Source organism: Pipistrellus kuhlii, unplaced genomic scaffold, assembly GCF_014108245.1.
Source record: "Pipistrellus kuhlii isolate mPipKuh1 unplaced genomic scaffold, mPipKuh1.p scaffold_m20_p_15, whole genome shotgun sequence".
In the NCBI taxonomy this organism is placed as follows: Eukaryota; Metazoa; Chordata; class Mammalia; order Chiroptera; family Vespertilionidae; genus Pipistrellus; species Pipistrellus kuhlii.
The window spans coordinates 8,239,539-8,259,293 of record NW_023425460.1 but is presented as its reverse complement, the minus strand read 5'-3'; the positions used below and the strand labels follow the sequence as shown (position 1 = coordinate 8,259,293).

The 19,755-nt window shown below is 58.7% G+C and overlaps 1 protein-coding gene across 25 annotated transcripts in view; it reads right to left on the bottom strand.

Moving 5' to 3' along the window:
* The window catches only part of CAMK2G (calcium/calmodulin dependent protein kinase II gamma), a 65,160-nt gene extending 55,501 nt beyond the window's left edge, over nt 1–9,659 (bottom strand). For 11 of the 25 annotated variants that reach the window (XM_036437747.2, XM_036437753.2, XM_036437749.2 and 8 more), the window contains exons 1-2: nt 9,457–9,655; nt 7,967–8,061 (exon numbers count right to left, since the gene is read on the bottom strand). In XM_036437747.2, the coding sequence (XP_036293640.1) occupies nt 7,967–8,061; nt 9,457–9,521 (160 nt within the window). In that variant the 5' untranslated portion in view covers nt 9,522–9,655. Of the gene's footprint in view, nt 1–7,966; nt 8,062–9,456 lie in introns of all 25 variants that reach the window. The other 14 variants (XM_036437739.2, XM_036437744.2, XM_036437740.2 and 11 more) reach the window with 9 other exon arrangements.
* Between the last annotated feature and the right edge of the window lie 10,096 nt (nt 9,660–19,755).

Sequence of the window (19,755 nt, the reverse complement as noted above, 5' to 3'; positions counted from 1 at the left end):
AAAGGCCGTCCAGGCCGAGCACAGCATCCCCGACCTCCAGAGGGACCGGGCCCTGCACCGCCCTGGTCCCCGGCGGGAGGTCCCGGCTCCGGCTCAGCTGCCCACGGTGGCCACCCACCGGCTGCTCCTGTCGCAAAAGCAGCCTCTTTCCTCCAGACACACCGCCTTCCCGTGACCCCTGACCTCGCCGCTCCTAGGGGACGGCCTGGACCTTCCCGGGCTGACCTTCCCGCCCACCTTTCCACCGGGCTCGTCCCCGCCCCCCGCCCCACGGCCCAGCCCCCCCTTCCTGTTTGACAACAGCCACTTCCCGCTTTTGCACAGGGCCACTTCCTGCCCGCCTGTGTGCGCCCGCCATGGCGAGGCCCACCCTGCCGGCCCTCAGCCCAGCTCCGACCACAGCCCGCTGCAGCCCCCCCCCCCAGAAGCAGAAAGCAGAAGCGGCTGTTATCAGGGGCCGGCGCGGCCCCGCCCGGCAGCCCACCCAGGGCGGAGCGTCCCTGCAGGCCGGGCGCCTCCCGCCTCTGCCCACGCAGCCCTTCCAGACGGGCCCCGGGCTCCGTCCACAAAGGCGGGCACCCTGCGCAGAAGGGCAGCACCGAGGGGTCCCGTGTGCCAGGGGAGGCAGGAAGGAGACAGCCTGCAGCCGAGGGGTGGGCAGAGCCCTGGAGCCAGCTCTTCCGGGGCCCCCAGGGGAGCAGCCCCGTCCACGTGCACGCTCCTCCCGCCCCCCCCCCATCAGGGGTGGGGGGAGGGGGGTTGCGGGGGAGGGGCTGGCCACCGTTTCCCTGGCCCTGCAGGGCCCTGCCCGCTGACTGGGTGACATTTCTCTAAAACCACAAACGCCAGCAACCGGCTTCACGTAAGATGCCGCTGCCACCCAAACGCACGGCCTCCCGTGAGGGGGAAAGGACCCGGCCGGAGCCCTCGCCCTGACCCGGGGGACCCTCCTCAACCCGCTCTCAATGACACCCTGGACTTCCCCAAAGGGAACTTCGAGGGACTGTGCCTGTGGCCCTCACGAGACCGTGAGCAGCGTTCCAGAGCCCCGTCCACTCCCGATGCTCCACCGGGGGGTCCTAGCCCCCTGGCATCCCCTCTGAGCAGCAAGGGCCCGGGCGGGATCCGCTGTCCCTCGCCCCGCGCTCCGGCTGCTGGGGCACAGCCCCTGGCCTCGGCGCTGACCGGAGGCCCTCCCAGACCCCAGTCCCGCCGCCACGGCCCTTCCTCTTTGCGTGTCGCCGTGAAGGTGCAGTCTCCCACTAGAAGCGCAGCCCGGCCGCCCTGTGAGAGCCAGGGGGCATGCGTGGCTTCTCTTCCCTCCACACTCACACGCCCAGGAGCCAGCTGAGGGCTCTGGACGCGAGAGCCAGGGGCCGGCGTGCGCCACGTGAGCCCCACGTGAACAGCCGCTCCGTCCTCCGAGCTGGCGCCCGCCCGGCTCTCCCGCCCGGGCGGGCAGGGGCAGCTCCAAGCGGCCACTCCGAGCCCCGGGCCCCGCTTTGCTCTGACGGAGGAGGAGGCAGCGGGAAGAGGTGCCAAGAAGTGTCCCGCAGCAAAAAAAAAAAGTCTCCCGAACCAGCTCGGACGGACGGACGGACGGACGGGTCCCTAGCCAAGCCCCAGGAAGGCAAGGCTCTGCCCCTGGGCACCCTGGACACGCTCAGGGGCCGGGGCAGGGCCAGCCGCCCAGCCCGCCGGGCCCCCGGCAGGGCTGTGGGTGCCGGCGGCCTGTGCCCACTGTTTTGGTGACATTTCCTTCGTGGTAACCGGCCCCAAGTAAACCATCCCAGGAAGCAGCCCCTAAAAATAGATCCTCCCAGGGCAGCAGCAAGCAGGGGGGGAGGGGAGCAGGAGGGGGACAGAGGGGAGCAGATGGGAAGCTGCTGGGGCCCAGGAAGTAGAGGTGAGCTGGGGGGGGGGGGTTGTGTGGCTGGAACGCCCCCCACTGTAAGGGGGTCTGTACCAGACACGGGGGTACAGCCCAGAGCACGGCCTCAGCCGGCGGGAAGGAGAGGTTTCCCCCTGGGCTCGGAGCGCTGGGCCTCGCCGAGAGGCGTGGAGGGGACCCGCCGGGATTCATCGCATGAACAAAATACCCAGAAATTGTGCTTTAAAGGGAGGAGCCACGGGGCAGCGAAGGCCACATCGCCTGAGCACGCTGGGGTCCGAGCACGGGCACAGCCATCGGCGTCGCTCACGGCTCACCGCACACAGCACTTCTGTGCCTCAGTTTCCCCGCCGGCCCACGGAGGGGCAGGCCCGCCGGTCGGTCCGGGGGAAGACGGCGAAGGGCCTCCGCTGAGAGGCACTCGAGAGGTGCAAAGTGCCCATCTCCTCCTGTCACCACGCTTCTGGCACCCCGGGGGTCAGGCCCCGTGGGCCTGCCAGGGCCGCCCAGCGGGCGGCAGACGGAGAGAGGGGGCAGGGCCCATCACACCCACTCCTCTCCTTCCCCGTCTCGGCCTCCGCGGAGAACGGGGGCAGCCGCCGCGCGCGTCTAGGGTTTCAGCACCGCTCGGAGGCCCGGGCACCGCTTCTGATGGGGGACCAGGACCAGCAGCTGGGAGAAGGCGTCGCCGAAGGGACGGGACCACTTTCCGGCCTCCGTCCCCACCCCGCGCTGCCAGTGCCCACAGTCCCTCCGGGAAGGCGGGTGGAGGGCAGGGGGCAGGCCGGCGCGGATGAGCAAAGTCACTCAGCTCTCCGTGCCCGGCAGCAGCCCTGGCACAGAGAAGGGCCTCCAGGCTGCTCCCTCACCCACAGGGAGGAACAGTCCAGGGAGGGAGCTCAGTCACTGATCTGCAGGATGCCCATGTCTCTGTCAAAAGAGAAAATGGGCCGGAACCGGTGTGGCTCAGTGGATAGAGCCTCGGCCTGCAGACTGAAGGGTCCCGGGTTCGATTCCGGTCAAGGGCATGTACCTTGGTTGCGGGCTCATCCCTAGTAGGGGGTGTGCAAGAGGCAGCTGATGGATGATTCTCTCTCATCGATGTTTCTAACTCTCTCTCCCTCTCCCTTCCGCTCTGTAAAAAGTCAATAAGATATATTTAAAAAAAAGAAAAGAAAAAGAAAAATGGCCTGTGTTGTCCGGAGGAGGAAAGCATGGTTCTGTGTACAACCTCCTCCGAGGCTTTCACAAGTTCCCGAGCCCCAGCACGCCCGCTGCCGAGATTTCTCTTCCTCCTCCCCCGCCCGCTGCTGCTCCACCCTCCCCTCCCTTCACCCAGATCCTTAACGGGAAAGTCTCACTCGGAGATACCACAGGGGACACAAATGTCATGGGGGCTACTCAGGCCAGCACGCAGGGGGTGGGGACTCTCAGCTGGCACCACCCGGGGGATCCTATTTCAGTCCCCGGGGCCAGCTGGACCCAGACAGGGCCAGCCTTTGCCCTTCGGGTGGCCAACATCCCTCAGCCCCAGGCACTCGGCTCGCCTCAGCCCTGCACACGGACGGAGGCCCCACATCACAGCGCAGCCCTGGGCGCACAGATGGCCGCATACCGGCAGAGACGCCACCTGGGGAAGGCTGGGTAAACATGTGTCTGGTGAATCTCAGCGAGCATGGCAAGAGCAGTTGTCAGTGCTGCCGCTGAGTTTAGATGGCGTTTCTTAAGAGCATGTGGCTCAGGGACCACCCCAGACACCCGGAAGCAGAATCCCTGTGTCTGGAGCCCGGGAACCTGCATTTTCACCAGAACGCAAGGGGGATCCTTCTGTGCTCTCACACTGGAAGCCACTGCTTTGAAGCGTCCCCACATTGCCTTGGAAGGCCAACCATCAATGACAGGGAACCCTAAGCGACCCTGTCTTCCTGCCTCTCCAACCTGCATTACGTCCCAAGCACAGGTCTCTGCTCTCATCTGTGCTCTCACAACAGCTCCGTCAGGCCTGCAGGCTGGCTCCATGGAGCAAAAATGGGGAACCCGAGCCAATTCCAGGGTATAAGGGTCCCAGCAACTTGGCTCGGAGGTTCCCGAGAGCCAAAGCCAAAAGGCAACCATGATGGGCTAGGGGGTCCTTTTAATCTATTCATTCAGCACACGGATGCTCTGTATGGATCAGGCACTTTGCAAGCCCCTGCCCCCACACCATAAAGAAACAGATGTGGTCCCTCCTGTCGCCCCCCAGGCCGCTAGGCAGAGGAAAGCTTTGGTTTACGTTTACTTCAATAGAAATTACTTCACACAGGGTATACAGACTGAAGAGGAACGTTTGTTAATCGATAGTTTTCCATTATTATAATAGATTGGAAGGATAGCAGGGAGGGGGAGAGAGAGAAACACTGATGTGAGAGAGACACATCGACTGGTAGCCTTCCATGTACGCACCCTAATGAGGGCCAGGGATCGAGTCTGCAACCGAGATACGTGCCCTTGACTAGAACTGGACCCGGGACCCTTCAGTCCACGGGCTGACATTCTATCCACTGAGACAGACATACATACACACATACACCAACAAACAAACAAACAAACAAACAAATAAATACAGCAAGCGCTATAACAGATTTCAAATGTTGCTCCTGGTAGCATCTCTTAGTAAGGCCAAGTATCCATCGTAGAGAAAAGCAACTGGAAGGAAGATACATGGTCCAAATACAGAGGCTTCTTAGATGCTTAATTGTCCCAAGAATAAACCCTTAAACTACGTAGAAGAAAGGAAGGAGCCTTTGCCCTTCAACTGCAGCGATGTGGGGCAGTGTCTCGGATGCAAGCAAGGGAGCAGCAGGATGTAAAAATGTTATGCACCGCGAGGTGAAAATCTATAGGCATATGAATAAAGATAAGGGAATAGGAAGATTTAAAAATAAAAAAAAGACATAAGGGCTCAGGCTCCTGGGGGGGGGGGGCGGTGGTTGCTCTTAAATCTTAAAATAACGACTTATCATTGCCATCACCTGGCCCACTAGCGCCTGCATCCAGGCCTATTTTAAATGCCTCCCTCAGCCTCGCAGGGCGCTCAGCCTGGCACCCCGGGTTCCATGAAGAGCCCCAACGCCACACCTACCGCTGTCCCGGAGCACAGGGAGGGACGGTACGTGACCCCCGGTGACCCGCTGCGGGCAGGGCCCCAAGGACAGTGGGCGCGCACCGCCCCACGCGCTCCCCGCCCTGCAACCCAGCCACCAGCGCGGGCCCGAGGCCACGACGACGACGGCAAGAAGCCACAGGGAGGATTCCTTCCAGAGCCTCCCACCCGCAGACCAGGTGATCTCTCCTCCCCGTGCCTCCCGGGCCACCTCGTCCTGAATGCCAAGGAGAGGCAGCTCGATACCCTCTTCTCTCTCTCTCTCTCCTTTCGGTTCCCGGCTCGGGGAATCAACAGCCAGGGGGGAGAGCGGGCAGGGACGCTCGGCCAACACCGCGAGCCCCTTCCAGACCCGCCCGGCGCCCCCCGCGGGCCCACCGCATTCCCAAACACCGCGAAACCCAACACCCGCGGAGCCCCAGACAGACAGACAGACAGACAGCGCCGGAGAGTGAAACCCAGCCCCGGCGGCTGCGCCTTTATAAAATATACAGCGTAAACCGAGAGGCTGCCGGAAGGAAGCCGCGGCCTTCACTCCCTAACCCCGTGGGCACCGGCCGCGCGCCCAGCCTCTCCGGGAGCTCGCGTCCCCGACGCCCACACCGCCCGCCCGCCGCAGCCCCTGGCGTGCTCCCTCCATCTCCAAGACAACACCCTCCCCCTCACGCTCCCACCTCCAGACAGTGCTGGCACGCACTCACTCCTGACCCCTCCGGTTGGCATCGGTGCCAACCAGCAGGAGGAGAGGGCCTCCGTCCCAACGTTAACCTGGCACACAAACCCCACGGCGGAGCCCCAGTCTTGGCATCACCACCTCCAGAGAGGGGGAGTTGCTGTCTGGAGCGCAGGATCTCACACAAGAATTTCCTTCTTGAGGGGGAAAAAAAAAAATCAAAGAGAAATCAAACCTCCCCCAGCCTGGGCAGGGGAAGGATGATTATCAGGTGGGAAAGGCAGGACAAGGCTGAGAGGAGGGGAGGAGGATGAGAAGGAGACGTGACTGCCCAGGCCAGAGAAGTTCAGACGGGCAGGGAGGGAGTAGAAAATGACAGCCCAGCCGAAACCGGTTTGGCTCAGTGGATAGAGCCTCGACCTGCGGACTGAAGGGTCCCGGGTTCGATTCCGGTCAAGGGCATGTACCTTGGTTGCGGACACATCCCCAGTGCGGGGTGTGCAAGAAGCAGCTGATCGATGATTCTCTCTCATTGATGTTTCTAACTATCCCGCTCTCTTCCTCTCTGTAAAAACTCAATAAAATATTTTTTTTAAAAAAAAGAAAAAGAAGAAAAAAAAATGACAGCCCAAGGCGGGCAGCTCTACAAAGTCACCTCACCAGCTATCCCCCCACCCCGAGTGGGGCTCCCAGTCATCTTTCCGACCCTTACCCCCTGCCCCTGGGTCAGAGGACACTGGTGAGGTGGGGAAGAGCAAAGCGTGACATGAGGAACGGGAGACGCCAGGCCACCTCGGGGCTGTGCCGTGTGGACGCGGGAAGGCGCGCACTCTCAGGCTGCCACCTCCGCCCGCACCCTGCAGCCTTGGCCAGAGGATGTCTGCCAGCGAGCAGGGCCCCCCGCCGTCCCCCCCCCTCCCCGCACCCCAGGGGAGGAGTGCATCTGACTGCCCACATGTCTCTATGGTAACCACTGCCTCCGATGCAAGGTACCCAGAGAGAGGAAACAAACAAATAAGTCAACTTTATAGCCGACGGAGCAGCGGCAAGAGGTGGGGGCTGGGAGGACGCGACACAAGCTCTGGCAGCGGGGACGGCGAGAGGGCCTCCCGGCCAGGAGGCAGACACAGGCCCCAGGACAACCGTCCACTGACAGCAGCCCACTGTCCTCTCTGTGGGGGTGTCCAGCGTCTCCCATGCCTGGGGACATCTGCTCCCTCTCTTATCCTAGAGATAGTCTTCCCCCGTCTGCCCCCAGGCTTCTGTCCTGGCTCCTCCCGTATCTAAGGCGTCCCATCGCCCAGCCCGGATTCCCTGCTCCGAAGCTCATAAAATGTGTCCCCCTCCTGCACCCTGCGGCGCTCGCTCGATGACCTAACCCCTCCACATACCTCTGGACTCACCAGACCTGTTCGCAGGGCACTCCACACACTGCTGGGCCTGCACCTATCAGATGAGGTGAGCTTGGCAAGCACCCAAGGCAAGGTTCAGGGAGTGTAGGTGCGAGGTGTGAAAGCCAGGGCCTGACCCTCCGGCTTCAGGTGTGTCAGGTGCTCGGGAGGATCTCACCAGCCAGGCTCCAGGGCCTGGCCCTCCCTCGTCCTCAGGCCCCCCCGAGGCAGGCGACGCGGCTCCCACCCAGGCCCGGCCACTGAGAATTCCAGACCACGAGGCATCATCCTGCTCCACCCAGGACAGACTGCATCTGCTTGCTTGCACCACCAACTTTGTAATTTGATCAAAAAAAGCAATCAAGTTCATCTGGCAGGATCTGTTCCCAGAAGCCCTCGCCAGTAGCTGCCTCCTCTGATGTTTACAGATTCCCTTCCCCTGGGAGTCTGTTCTGCCGCCTGGTGGGCAGGGGGAGGCTGGTTTGTCAGAGCTGTTCACTTGCTGCGTCTCCATCCTAAGTCACCGTGGGGGCACGGGGACGAGGAGGACAGACCGGGAGCGGCTACCCCTACCCCCCCCCCCTCCACACAAACTCCAGATGATGGCCCCCTTCTCTTTAAAGCCACGCTCCCTGTGCCTCCAGGGACCGCTCCTCCCTACCGCGACCTACCTCTCTCACACCTCCTCACGCATCTACCTGAGCACTGCGGGTTTCCCATACAACTCCCTCCCCGGCTTCGAGGTCCACCCCGCAATCCCAACCCGCCTCAGAGGGCTAAAATGCACAACCCCTGCTCCCTGAGCCTCTTCAGAGGAAGCGAGGACCCTGGAGACACCCCAGGGAGACGCCACGCTGGGGAGCACTCACCCCGGGCAGACAACTTCTTGGTGTTGATGATTTTTGCTGCATACTCCTGCGTGGAGGTCTTCTTCACACACCTGCGGACCACAGAGAAAGCACCCCTGGAGGGAGAAGGGGGAAAGAACTGGGACACGGAGCACAAGAGAGTAACACAGACATGCTTCAGGTCCGAGGGCAGGGGATGCTCCCATCCACCTTTCCTCAAAACCACACACACACACCAGCTCAGTGACACACAGCACTACCCAACATGGGGCAGAAGAGGGGGCCACTGCGAGACACTGAGCCGATGTATGGAGGGAGGACCACCCCACTCCCCACCCCTGAGCCTGGTCCCTGGGCACAGAAGCCACGCCCCCGGCCTCAGGCCGCACCTCGGGAGCTGGTGGGCATCCTGCTTAAGGCGCACACACCTGCTGCATCACAAGACGGCCCTGCAGTCCAGCCCGGAGAGCCAGGGGAGGGCACAGAGACCCTGCCTGCCCTCCGCAGGAATAGTTGGAGGTAGGGGAAGGGGAGATTAGAAAGAGAGGGTATAACCCCCTGGGAGAGAGACATCTCCCTCAACCAGCGGGAACGGTGGTGCGGAAAGTGAGGCTCAAATCTCCCACCACCGTCTGCGGCCCGCTGCACCCCGGCTCCGCTGAGGGCACGGGGAGCGGGGGTCCAGGTGTGGGTCTCATCCACAGCTCCCCTTTCCTTCCCCTTCCTTTTCCCCTTCCCTGCCCCTTCCCCTTCCCCGGGGGGATATTTCCCTCTCTTCCTCCCCAAAGGGAGCTCGCACTCTCCAGCTCTGCAAACGTCCAGGGGGGCGGCGGGGCGGGGGCCCGCAGTGGCCGCTCGGCAGGCGCTGCGGTGGGGATGCGGGAGGGGGTGCGGGAGGTGGGGGTGCGGGCGGGCGGGGGCTGCGGCGGCGGCGGCGCGGGGACCACTGCAGGGGGGGGAGGGGCCGGGGTGCTGCAGCGCGGCCGCAGCCTGCGGGGCCGGGAGCCTGGACGCGGGGCCCCGGCGGGGGCGGGGCCGGGCCCCACACATCCCCCCCCCCCAATACACACACACACACCCCGGGGCACCGCAGCGCGGCGGGAGCTGCAGGGCCGGGAGGGTCCTGGGCGCCGGGCGCGGGGGCCGGGGGACAGGGCGCTGGGGGAGCTCCCGCGCAGGGCGGCGAGGGGATGCGGGCGGCTGGAGGGTGCGGGAGGGGCGGGGCTGGAGGGCGCCCCGGAGCGGTCCGGGGGCTGCGGTCCCCGCGGCGGGATGCAGAGCCCGGGCAGCTGATGCTGCGGGGCGCGGAGGGGCTGCGGGCCGGGGGCCGGGGCGCCGGGGGCGCGGAGCCCCGGGGGCGGCGGCGGGAAGGGCTGGGGGTGGGGCGGGCCGGGGGCGCCGCAGCGGCCGGTGCAGGCGGGGGGGCGGGGCGAGCGCCGCAGAGCGCCGGGCGGGCGGGCGGGCGGCGGGGGCCGGGCCGGGGCCGGGGCCGGGGCGGCGGGCGGCCGTACTTGCCGAGCTCCTCGAAGAGCTGGTAGTCGTCGGTGAAGCGGGTGCAGGTGGCGGTGGTGGCCATGCTGGCGGCGGGCGGACGCGGCGGTGCAGCCCGCGCCGACGTCGGTGCACAGTCACCGCCGCCCGGCCGAGGGAGCAAGAGGAGGAGACGGGGCTGAGCCCGGCAGCACCGCGAGACTTTACCGGGGAGCGCGCGGAGGGAGGAGGGAGGGAGCGCGCGGCGACACCCCCGCGCCGCCCGCCGCCCCGCCCCCAGCCCGCCGCCCGCGCCGCCCGGCCCGCCCCCGGGGAGGGGCCCGCCGCCGCCCCGCCCGCCGCCCCCGAGCCGCCCGGCCGGCCGGGGCGCAGGGCGCGGAGGGGAGGGTCCCGCACCGGCCCGGGGAGGAGCGGAGAGGTTCGCAGCCGGCGGGCTCAGCCCGGGGCGGACCCTGCCAGGCGCGCCCGGCGTCTGTGAGCTGGGATCGTGCAGGGATCTGGGCCTCCGAGCTCCCTAGCGGGGACCCCTCCGCCCCGAACTCGATCCCAAGCCCCCAGCCCCGCTCCCGGCGGCGCGGGAGAAGGCCAAGGTCACAGGTCCGAGCCAGACCGCACTCCCCGCCCTGCAGGCCCGCTCCCGCCGCCTCCCCGCGGGAAGCTGACAGTCCATGGAGCCTGGTGCCAGGCAGCATGGGGATCGCCGTTAGATAAGCGCCGTCAGACACCGCTCGCTCGTCCAGGGAGGCCAGGCCGGGCCAAGGATGCAGGTGCAAGTCGGCCGGCCGTGCCGACCTACCGACCGGAAAGATGACAGACGTCCTTCCTCAGGCCAGAGATGGCAGGGATGAAACGGGGAACGAATCGAAAAAGCCCCGTGCTAGATGGGTGGGCTAGAAGAGCAAGGGGACGATGGGAGGAGAAAATATTCCCATTTTCTTGCAGGACACCCCGTGCTTTCATTGGATGGGGCCCATCACGCTTTGCAAGGGCGTGTGGACTGGGAGAACTGGAGCAAGGCTGTCTGTCTGAAGAGGGAACTCAGGGCAGACTGCCCGGCTCTGTCTTCTGGGCAACCCACTGACTTCTGACCAGCAAGCCACACAATCCTTCCCAACCTCAAATGCATTATCTGAACGCCGAGGGGAATGATAGTATCTACCTCACAGCGTTGTGGGTATGAAATGGGCGAGGGCACATGCAGCACTCAGAATAGTACCCGGCGCTTCGTTAGAACAGCGTGAGCTGTCATTATTTGCTTAACATTTGCCTCCCCGCTAAACGGTAGGTTCCCGGAGGCAGGGTCTCTGCCTCCTTGGTTCACCGCGGTCTCTACACCCAGCCCCGGACCTCGGTACATAAATATTTGTGGTGTGACCTCCCTGGGGCGCCGGCAGAGGCAGCTACCATCCTGTCCTCTGTCCCCCGCTGTCAGAATAGGGTGGCACCCAGGCCCACAACTGTCTAGGTAGAGGGGAAGCTGACGGGCAGGTACCTGACCTGCCCGGACCTCTGGACCCCAAGTCAGGGGCTAGCCCCACCCGGGCGGGTAGGCAGGCGGCGCTCAGCCAACTGCTGCTGCAGCTCAGTCTTGATTACAGCAGGACGCCCACTGGGAGTCAGGCCTCCGCTGTCAGCAGGCTGGCTTGCCTGCAGAAGGCTGCTGGGCCTCTGAGAGTCCTCCCAGCCTCCCAGGCCACCTCCCTGAGGGGGGTGGGTGGAGCAGAGCTCCCCAAGAGGGCTCCTGTCCTTACCCCAAAAGTCCTGGGAGCCAGTCCCAAAACCCAGACTGCCCAGTGGGGAACATTAGGCAAACACCAGAGGGAAACGTGAACAGATTGCCTGGGAGGAGGGCAGAAAGGACCAAGAAGGAAAGGGCTGAGGTGACAGAACACCATGCCCCACCCCTCCCCAGGCAACAGGAAGTAAGGCGCTGAGGAGGAAGGCCACTTCCTATCTTGAACCCGGGTGAGAGCCTGGTTTCAGGTCCCAGCGTGGGGCAGTGAGACTGTGTACGAGGCAAGGACAGTAAGCCATGAGTGTCTGTCGGTCGCCTGGAAGGCAGAGTGCACTCCCAAACAGGGGCTGCCTGTTAGTTCATCATCCATGTGCTTTCCCCAAGCCCTCAAGGCCGCTTGGTTCCTGACCTCCAGGTGCTGAACCTCCATGTTCATTATCACAAGGTGGAGTGAGAACACAGAGAGGGCGGAACACGCAGGAACACAGACCAGCACTGCCCTGGAGTCCCAGATCCCGGGCACCGTCAGCCAGGGCCGCATCCCTGGCCTCTCCCGTGCCCGCGGGGAGAGGGGACCGCTGTGGACGGTGCTTCAGAGCGACCATATAAAGCCCTTCGCATCGAGTTTCTGGGTAAACGCAGGAGTGATGAGAAAAACATTGGGGTGAAGCCTCAGGACTGCCTCACAGTCATGGGTTAAGCAGACCCAGCCTCCTTTCAACAACATTGATCAGCTGCCTACTACGTGCTTGGCGCCGCCTCTTTGTGAGACATCCAAATAAAGTGGAGAATTCGAATGGACAACTATTAGAAGGAAACTCAAATCATTCTCTCCTTTTCCCTTTCTAGGTCTCCCTCCCATCTCCCTCCCTGACTCCCTCCCTCCCTCTCTCAACAGCTCAGACTCTGACGTGGTGGCCGCAGTGGCAATACACACACACACACACACACACACACCCTCCTGGACCCCCATTGCTGCAGCACCCACACAACCTCCAGCTACCCCACCGCAATTAGAGGAGAGATACATTTAAATAATAACGAGTTCACTGGCTCCCTGCACCTCAGTATCTATGGCAACCTCCAGGGGTCCAGTAGCTGCGGTTCCGGTTGCAGCCAGTCCCCTGGGCAGCACCGGCACTCAGGCCTTGTGGTGCCGCAGAGCCGAGCCGGGCGCTGGGGATGACACAGGAAATAGGTGCCCTGATCGTCCCTGGAGGGCCTGATGGGTGGGACCCTCCGCCCGCCGTCCTGCCCCATCTTTCTCTTCGAAGGCCCTGGAAATTACACCCTGGGACTGCCCTGAAGGAGAGGAGCTTCCCTCTCTGACTTTGGAATGCAGTGTTAGAGGAGAAAAGTACTTATTCTCCGAACGTGAGGGAAACGGAGCAGTTGGAAATGAGGTGCTTACATGCAAGGGGGCGGACACGCTTGGGAACAAAGAATAGTTACCCGTTTGTGAGGGGATGCTGTAAAGTAAATTTGAAAAGAATTCAGTTTTGTGCCCATGAATGGTTTTTCAATCCACGGGACACAGCACCCTACAGTTTCCATGGCCATGCCCTAGCAGCTGCTCAACATATATCAGGGTTCCACGTACGATTTTGTTGAAGGAGAGAGTCCCTGACTTAAAAAAAAAAAAAAAAAAAAAAGTCCCCGAGAGAAGTTTGAAACTCACTGGACCAGTGGCTGCTGCGGTGCCCTCCAACTTTAAGATTCTATGACTAATTTTGGAGAATTAGGGGTGATGAGGTCATGGCCTCTCTCCAAGGACTCTGAGAGAAGTATTTGTGGTGAGGCATTTGAGACTAGTGAGAAAATGTTATAATGAGGACAGGAAAGAGAAGAAGTTTGGCTGGTGTGGCCCCGTGGTTGAACATCGACCTATGACCCAGGTCATGGTTTGACTCCCGGTCAGGGGCACATGCCTGGCTCAATCCCCAGTGGGGGGCATGCAGGAAGCAGCCTATCAATGATTCTCATTATTGATGTTTCTGTCTCTCTGAAATCAATAAAAATATACATATTTAAAAAAAGATAAGGAAAGACACATGAAAAATTTTAAACAAGCAACTCCCAAATTTCGGAGGGGGTGAGGGATGCCCTTCTCTCTCCTGAAGGCACATCCAATCACAACCACAGAAAAGTTGTTACGACCCATCCCCTGTGAGAACCACTCCCCACCAAGCCACATTGTCCCATCCCTCCGGTGTTCAGGAGCTGAAAAAAAGAGATTAAGAACCACGGATTCAATCAACGACTGCAGTATTTCTTAACAGAGACGCGGAGATATGGAGGTGAGGGGCCGAAGGGCTGGGCACGGGGGATGAGAAACTGGGGTGAGAGGCTGAGGATCCTGGGGGTGAGGACTGAAGCAAAGGGTGTGAGGTGCTTGAATTGAGTAATTTGTTTGAAAAGACTAGTCTCTGGTGGATCTTAACAGGTTCAGATTTTCACGTGACTTGCAGGAGTGTGGAAGGTGAGGAACGCCCATTTTCCAGCCCAAGAGCAGTCTGGTTCTAGCCTCCCCGTGGTCGAGCCCAGGCCAGGGCTCCCTCTGCCTCTGCACCTCTCCACCAAGACCCCTTAGACTGTGCTCTCCTTAAATCAGAGGGCATCTGAGATGGCCTTGTATCCTCAACCCCCAGCATGAGACCTAGCAGGCCGTGGTAGGTGCCCAGTAACTATTTGTGGAAAGAATGAAGAATTTGGGGCAAGAGGCCAAGATATTTGGGACGAAAGGGAGCACTGGCGGAGAGGTGACAGAGCTGTCATCAGAGGAAAATGAGAGGTGCCGAGGCGAGGGGCTGGCTGCCCAGGCAAGCAGGGACGAGCAGGGCAGGAAGAGCAGTGTGGGGGGGCCCCCTGGTGGGCAGGCCTGAGGCACACAGGGTGCTGCTCAGGCGCAGAGGGAAAGCTGGAATGGGAATGACAGAGAGGTGAGGTGAAGATAATTAACACCACGATGGTAACTACAGTTTAGGGAGAGCTGGCTACGTTCAAGACACCGCACTGAGCACTTTACATAAGCTAAGCCTTTTCATCCTCACCCTCACCCTGTGCGAGGAGGAGCCTCAGCCCGTTTTACAGAAGAGGGACTCAAGTTTAGAAAGGCGAGGCCGCTTGCCTAAGAGCAAATAGCTAACGGGTGGTAGAGCCAGGGTGACCGACGGACAGGAAGTGAATAAAGAGCAGCAGCATAGACCACCTCTGGATCTTTGTTGTAAATGGTGTGGAGGTTCCATTCGGATATGCTTCAACCACCAATGGGATCTAGATTGGAATCTTACATCCAAAGTGGATTTATCCCAATCTAGTCCCAGTCCCACATCCAGGCGCTCGCTTAGAGGTGTCTCCTTCATTCGTTCACTCATTCATTCATTTCATGTCATCTGATTGGCACTTGTTCCAGTCACTTAGGAAACAGGAGAAAACAATCCTATAAAACTCCTGCCCTCAGAATTTACATTCTTGTAGGTAGGCAACAGACCCAGAAAAAGAGGTCGTTTTAGACTAAACTCTACAGAGAAAATAAAATAACGCAATGGGATGGGATGGGGCCGAGGGGAGAGGGGAGCTACAGAATTACTTAACTGAGGTTCTCAAACAGGCTGCTCTCAGAAAGTGGCTGTCAAGGTGAAGCCTGGTGGCAATCATCTCAGGTGGAAACTGCTGTTTGGCTTCTGTACTTATTTGTTTGATAAAACAATTGGAAGTTATTATTTTTTAAATATATTTTATTGATTTTTTTTACAGAGAGGAAGAGAGAGGGACAGAGAGCTTGAAACATCGATGAGAGAGAATCATCGATCCGCTGCCTCTTGCACAACCCCTACTGGGGATGTGCCCGCAACCAAGGAACATGCCCTTGACTGGAATCGAACCCAGGACCTTTCAGTCTGCAGGCTGACGCTCTATCCACTGAGCCAAACCGGTTTCGGCAATTGTAAGTTATTTTTATTTTCTGAACTTATGTTTGATCGAATACTCCCTTGATGATGGTTTGAATGCCCCATTGGTTGTGATCTCACTGGTCATCGCAGCACATTCCTGGGAACCAGGACAGATCAGTTATCCTAAATGGCCCCAGTAGCTACAGATAGTGCATTCCTGTTGACTCAGTGGTCCCGGCATCTGGACAGCACAATTACTCTAAATTGTCCCGGTGCTCTCAGATAATGTGTTGACTCAATGATTCGTAGATACTTTGGATAACTAACTTGCTCAGTTTCACTTCTGTAAAATTGGGAAACCATTTCCTCATCCCAGACCCAAAGACATAATCGATACCTCTGTGATATGCTGCCAGTATAAGCCAGAGCGGCAAGCTGTTCGGGGCTGCGAGGTCTGGAGCGCTTTTGCTCCCTCGTATGCCGCCATAATTCGACTTTTTGAGACGTCCTTTGCAAGATGGGGGTGACACCACAACAAAGGGAGATCTAAATGATGACAAGGAGGCAGTCACTCGAAGATCTGGGACAAAGCATTCCTGGTGGAGGGAACAGCAGCAAAGGCCCGAGATGAAAATAGTCACAGTACATCTCAGGGGTGGGAAGAAGGCTGGTGTGACAGGCACAGAGTGGGCAAGGCGGGAAGCAGCAGGAGAACAGGACTCGGAGGCCCCAGGGAACCCACTGTCCTCACACAACCACCCTGGTGCTCCCCCAAACCCTGCAGGTCACGGGGAGTCCGCCAGGGCAGGCTGCCTCCGTGCCCACTGAGGCATGAGGCCGGGAACCCCAGCTCTGTGCCAGGAGATACCTTTATCAAGGACGGACGTCCATTCGGCCCGGAGCAGGGCATGAGGCTGCTGCTTGGCGGACATGAGGAGGGGCATGGAGATGGGCTCAGGAGGACTCCCCAGAGCTCTGGGGGCTTGGGGGCGGGCGTGCTGAGGGGTTCTGCGGAAACAGCCAGAACAGAGATAGTTCATCCCTTTAGACAACTACCTCTCTGCTCTGGGTGAGCTTCTGTCCTAGCTCCTATAGGAGAGAGAAGGATGGGCCAGAATAGGCCCCGTCTTGAAGGAGCTTTACTCACTAGGGGCAAGAAGATAAGCCTGAAAATAAGACAATGGTACGGTTACCGGCAAGACAGAGGGCCTCTTGAGGGAAAGATTTCAATCCAGAGACAAAGTGTAGAAAAGCAAGAAATAATTTATTGATGGCAGCCAGACATCAGGGAGCCCCTTAGAGGATAAGTAAGTGCCAGTGGGGCAGGGGAAGGGGAGGGGAGAGCATGAGCATGCTCCCCAGAGGGAGAGCGCCCTGGGACCTCCATGCTCAGGTTTGTTGATCTTGTTGTTTCAATTTCAGAGAGAGCGGGAGGGAGAGCTGGAAACATCAGCGATGAGAGTCACAGCGCGCCCCTCCCTGGGGACCATGCCCATGACCTGGGCACGTGCCCTGACGGGGACTCAAACCCTGACCTCCTGGTTCACTGGTCAATGCTCAGCCACTGAGGCACACCGGCTGGGCCATTTTCAGGTGTTTTGTTAAAGGCCGGGCATGTAGGGGAGATCTTAGGGGGCAGATCAATAGAAAATATCCATCAACATTTTGCTGAGGTGCTAAAACGAGATTCATTCTCTTCATTTGTCTGTCCTTGGGTGTGGTTGGCAAATGACACTGCTTGAATTCTGCTCCCTGACTGCCTCCGTGGGGTGACTTAAGCTATTTCCTGCTGGTTGGCGAGGAGAAAGGCGGACCATTTACTCTCAGGTATCCTTGGCTTAGGGGAGACAGGATTTACCAGGTGGCTGAGAACTGCTGTTTAACCACCTGTCTTAGTTTCCCCATTCCCTTTGTTCTGGAAATGTCCTACCTTCTTACTATGCCGTGACAGTACAAGACCAGAGATGAGCAGCCTAGACAGCCTCTGGGGCTTTGAACAAACGCTGCCTGAATCACCCCTCCCTCCCCAGGCCTCGCCTCCCGCTCCCTGCCCAGCTGTCCCTTTCCGATGGGAGCTCCCCTTGGCCTATTGATCAGACCAAATCCTTCTAATGACCGTCCCAGTCACCATTTTTCAAAGCTCTGCCCCTGAGGACAGGGCCTGTGTCTGTTGGTAGCCATGCCGGTACCCGCCGTGTCTAATGTGCCTGGCGTGTAGTAGGTACCGTAGTGGGTTCAGAATGGTCCCTCCATGATGGGCCTCTGAGGCGTGCGGATCCTTCTGAGCTAAAGGCAACTGAGACCCCGCAGGCTGGAGAGAAACTTCCCGCCCTGCCCCTTTAACTGCCTACAGGAGTCTGAAGGAGGGAGCTTGCCCATAGGAAGAGGTGATCAGAGATAACCTTCCCTGACCTCGCTACAGGATTGGGCAAACTTCCCATTCCTGCCAAGGCCCCCTGAGGGCCCCAGGCACCTTACCCACCTCATCCCCGCAGCTCAGAATGCCGTGTGTACCTCCTTTTAACTTTCTGTCCCTGCATGTGGGTGGGGTCTCTGACTCATGTACGTGGGGTTCCCAAATGTATGTCTGTAATTAAATTTGGTAATCTTCTCTTGTTAACGTCTTTTTAAAAATTTAATTACTGGATCAGCAGAGGGAAGCGTCTTCCTCCCCCACAGCACTCAACTCACAGAAGGTAAAGGCAGAGTAGATGAGAGTTTTAAAGGGAAAGCCATCAGGTACGTCGGGATAGTCAGAAAAGGCTTTGTGGGGGACATGGAAGGAGGGGAGGGATGGCGGCAGGGGAGGTGGGGGTCAGGTGAGGCATTGCTGGGGGAAAGGAGAGTGTGCATCAGGCCCTGAAACAGAGAGGCTGTGGCAGGGAAGCTGGGTGATGGGGGGAGAGGGGGAAGGGCGGGTGGAAGGAGGGTATGGAGAGTGGAGAGACAGGGCATAAGCTGGGGACCGTCCAGACGTAACTAGTTGTGGGTGGGCTTATCGGCGAGTGGACCTCAGGGAGGACCAATGTCCATCTTTCTGGTTTCCAGAGCTGGTCCAGAGGCTCTTAGATCCCAGACCTCAATAAAGATATTACCCTCCGGATATTCCCACTCGAATGTCCTGTTGTCCCCCTCAAATTAAAGATGACCCAAAATCAAAAGAACCCAACCGAGAAGCAGTATCACCGTGGTTAAAAACACTGAAGACAAATCCTGGCTCTGCCTCTTTCTAATGGTGGGAGCCTGCAAGTTTCGTAACTTCTCTGTGCCTCAGTTTTCTCATCTGCAAAATAGGGATAACAATAGTACTCATCTCACGGGTTTTTATTATTTTATTCTTAGAGAGAGGCAGAGAGAAAAGGAGAGGAAAAGAGAGAGAGAGAAACATTGATGTGAGAGCAAAATATTGATCAAGATAGATGGGCTGGCCTGGTTAGTGTGTCTCAGTGATTGAGTATCAACCCATGAATCAAGGAGTCCCGAGTTCAATTCCTGGTCAGGGCACATGCTTGGTTGCGGGCTCTATCTCCAATAGGGGGTGTGTAGGAGGCAGCCCGTCAGTGATGTTTCTCTCTCATTGATGTTTCTGTCTCTCTATCCCTCTCTCATCCTCTATAAAAATCAATAAAAACATTTTAAAAACTTAAGGGGAAAAAAAGATTGACTGGCTGGCTGCCCCCTGCATTCACCCCGCCAGAGATCAAGCCCACAGCCCCAGCGTGTGCTCTGACCTGGGACCGAACCAGCAGCCTTTCAGGGCGCGGGATGATGCCCAGCCCACTGAGCCCCCTGGCCCATGTTCACAGGGTTTTAGAAAAAAGAAAATTATTCACATGTAAGAAGAGTGAACAATAAGGGCCCAATAAACATTAATTATTATAATTATTCCCCAAACCACTCTTGATTAGTTTTCTTCTCCAGTTTCTTTTGCTCAGACAGTGACATGATTATCCTGGCAATGACGGTTCAGAATCTGGGAGTCAACTTTGACTCATTCCTTATCTCACTTAGGGGCCAGAGCCGGGTTTGAATTCTGCCTCTTACTAATTGTGTGACTTTGGGCAAATTACTTAAACTCTATAAGCTTCATATATATAAATAAAAAAGATAGATTGGCTGGCTGCCGATTAATATATATATTGATTTCAGAGGGGAAGGGAGAGAGAGAAACATCAATGATGAGAGAGAATCACTGATTGGCTGCCTCCTGCATGCCTCCTACTGGGGATTGAGCCCACGACCCAGGCCTGTGCCCTTGGCCAGAATCGAACCTGGGACCCTTTAGTCCTCAGGCCAACACTCTATCCTCTGAGCCAAACCAGCTAGGGCAGCTTCATGTTCTTCAACGGTAAAATAAAGATGTCTTAACTTTCACTGTAGGGCTGTTAAAATAATTTACTGATAATGCTTATGGGTAAATGGCTCAATGACTGATGCTAAATAAAAAGTTGTTATTATCATCATCTTGTGTATGATTAGAAACCAATAACAGTATATTTATTCCATCTTTTCCATTTCCTTCCTATCATCCTAGACTGGGCCTCCTTACCCTCCAGAGTTACTGCAATAGCCCTCTTAACTTTGCCAACTCCATTTTATATTTCCTTTCCCTCCCTTCCTCCCCCTCTCTTAATTGAACACCTACTCTTTTCAGGGCATGTCTCTGCCCTCAAGAAGCTCCCTCCTGTTGA